The sequence below is a fragment of the Neoarius graeffei genome, chromosome 1 (genome assembly GCF_027579695.1).
Source record: "Neoarius graeffei isolate fNeoGra1 chromosome 1, fNeoGra1.pri, whole genome shotgun sequence".
NCBI classification, from domain to species: Eukaryota; Metazoa; Chordata; class Actinopteri; order Siluriformes; family Ariidae; genus Neoarius; species Neoarius graeffei.
The window spans coordinates 72,229,776-72,232,164 of record NC_083569.1 but is presented as its reverse complement, the minus strand read 5'-3'; the positions used below and the strand labels follow the sequence as shown (position 1 = coordinate 72,232,164).

At 44.3% G+C, this 2,389-nt stretch overlaps 1 protein-coding gene across 1 annotated transcript; it reads right to left on the bottom strand.

Moving 5' to 3' along the window:
• Positions 1-1,556: 1,556 nt before the first annotated feature.
• si:ch73-335l21.2 (RING finger domain-containing protein) lies at positions 1,557-2,162 on the bottom strand. The gene has a single exon (XM_060919560.1). The coding sequence runs from the start codon at positions 2,160-2,162 to the stop codon at positions 1,557-1,559; it is 606 nt and encodes a 201-aa protein (XP_060775543.1).
• Positions 2,163-2,389: the final 227 nt, after the last annotated feature.

The window sequence follows — 2,389 nt, the reverse complement described above, 5'->3', positions numbered from 1 at the left end:
ACTGCACCATTCAGTGTACTCTCAGAAATAAGGGTTAAATATGACAAAAGTTCTAAGTAATATCCTACAACAAGCTGTTTCACTAAATTGGTCCATTTAGGAAGCATTAGTCATCCAAAGAACCCTTGAAGAGCCTTGAGGAGTCAGCGAGGGTAAATGTGGCCAAGTGGCAGTTTCTATAATATCCACTAGAGGGCACCATGTAACTCTTATTTAACTCCCTCAGTACAGTACTGTGCCTCACTACACTAGCCAATTAAATATCCATCCATCCATCCATCCATCCATTATCTGTAGCCGCTTCTCCTGTTCTACAGGGTCGCAGGCAAGCTGGAGCCTATCCCAGCTGACTATGGGCGAGAGGCAGGGTACACCCTGGACAAGTCGCCAGGTCATCACAGGGCTGACACATAGACACAGACAACCATTCACATTCACACCTACGGTCAATTTAGAGCCACCAGTTAACCTAACCTGCATGTCTTTGGACTGTGGGGGAAACCGGAGCACCCGGAGGAAACCCACGCAGACACGGGGAGAACATGCAAACTTCACACAGAAAGGCCCTCGCCAGCCGCTGGGCTTGAACCCAGGACCTTCTTGCTGTGAGGCGACAGTGCTAACCACTACACCACCGTGCTGCCCCCAATTAAATATGGACAGATTAGTTTCAGTTCCATGCCTAAAATGACAATTTAGTCATTTTTTCTATATGGGAAGAAGGCTGGAATTGATTTAAATATATGAAAAAAAAATGTATGAATCCCAGCAGTTTGTAAAGAAAGGTGCTGACACACTACATTCACCGGCCACTTTAACAGGAACCTGTTCTTGATTCTAAGATTCCTGTTCTTGGCTGGCAGGAGTGGAACCCAATGTGGTCTTCTGCTGCTGCATGTTGAGATGCTTTTCTGCTCACCACGGTAGTAAAAAGTTGCTATGAGTTACTATATCCTTCTTGGCAGCTTGAATCAATCTGACCATTTTCTTCTGTCCTTTCTTATCAACAAAGCGTTTCCACCCACAGAATTGTTGCTCACTCAGTGTTTATTGTTTTTCACACCATTCTGTGTAACTCTAGAGACTGTTGTGTGTGAAAACCCCAGGAGATCAGCAGTTTCTGAAATACTCAAACCAGTCCATCTGGTACCAACGCCCACGCCACAGTGAAAGTCACACTTTGAGATCACAATTTTTCCCGTTCTGATGTTTGAAGTGAACATTAACTGAAGCTCTTGATTTGTATCTGTATGATTTGATGCACTGTGCTGCTGTCAAGGGATCGGCTGATTAGAGAACCACATAAAACATCAGGTGGATGGGTGTTCTTAATAAAGTGGCTGTTGAGTATATGGATTTAGAGAAATTGGCAGTGGAATCAATGCTACAAAAGTGAAGGTAGTAATTAGTGATTCCAGTGTATGCTAAATTAAAACATATCAAATTTATTACAAAAAAACCCCACACAATACTCTGTTTATCTGAATTATTTTGCTAATTTTACATGAAATTACATATGTTAGATGAATTCTTTGATACTGTGTTTTTTCTATCTTTCAGTTGTGGAACAAATTAGGGCCGAACAGCAGTCCCATCACACAGGCCAGGACAAAAAGCATCCAGAATATCACAACCAACATCTGGATACACATCAGGTTCTTTCTCCTCCTCAACCCCTCCACCGTCCCTGTTATGGAATCAGGCGTGCTTGAGCCCTCACCCATCTGCTCCACCCGTAGGCTGACTGTGGGTAAAATAATAAACCGAGCATCGCGTGACTCCAGAGACAGGATCACCCTCTGAGTGACAGTAGTTAATCGGGTAGAGACTGACACAGGCAGGCGAAAAGTTACAGGAGGTAGCTGTGCGAGGATACGGGAGTTGCATGGGAGTGAGTATGCATCGCCACCTTCTAGTGGGGTGGAGTGGCGGCACAAGGGACAGGAGATAGAAGGAGGGCTGTTGGGATCAGGTGGGTGGATAAGGGACAACTGGATATTATGAAGACATTCTGTGCAGAAGACATGGAGGCATTCCAGCATACGAGGAAGCTTACGATCTTGATCATATTCCTGGTAGCAAATGGGGCATTCCACCTCTGGAGAGTCCCCACTGACAGAGCTTTCCTCCTTGGCTGATGTTGTAACTGGTACTGGAGCCATTGACATGGAGGTAGACTGTCGCTGGGACTTCTGAGATTGAGATCTACCGGTATAGTGTGATTTGGGAATCTGAAAGGAACACTGTCTGTTAGACAGAGCTGTACAGAAGAGGACTGTTACTAGTGTACTGTGAAAAGGCATACACTGTGTATTTTTGTGTCAAAACATCAGAGTTGCAAAAATTTTTGAAAGTGATTAGATCTTGTCTTTGTAATTAACCTTGATCT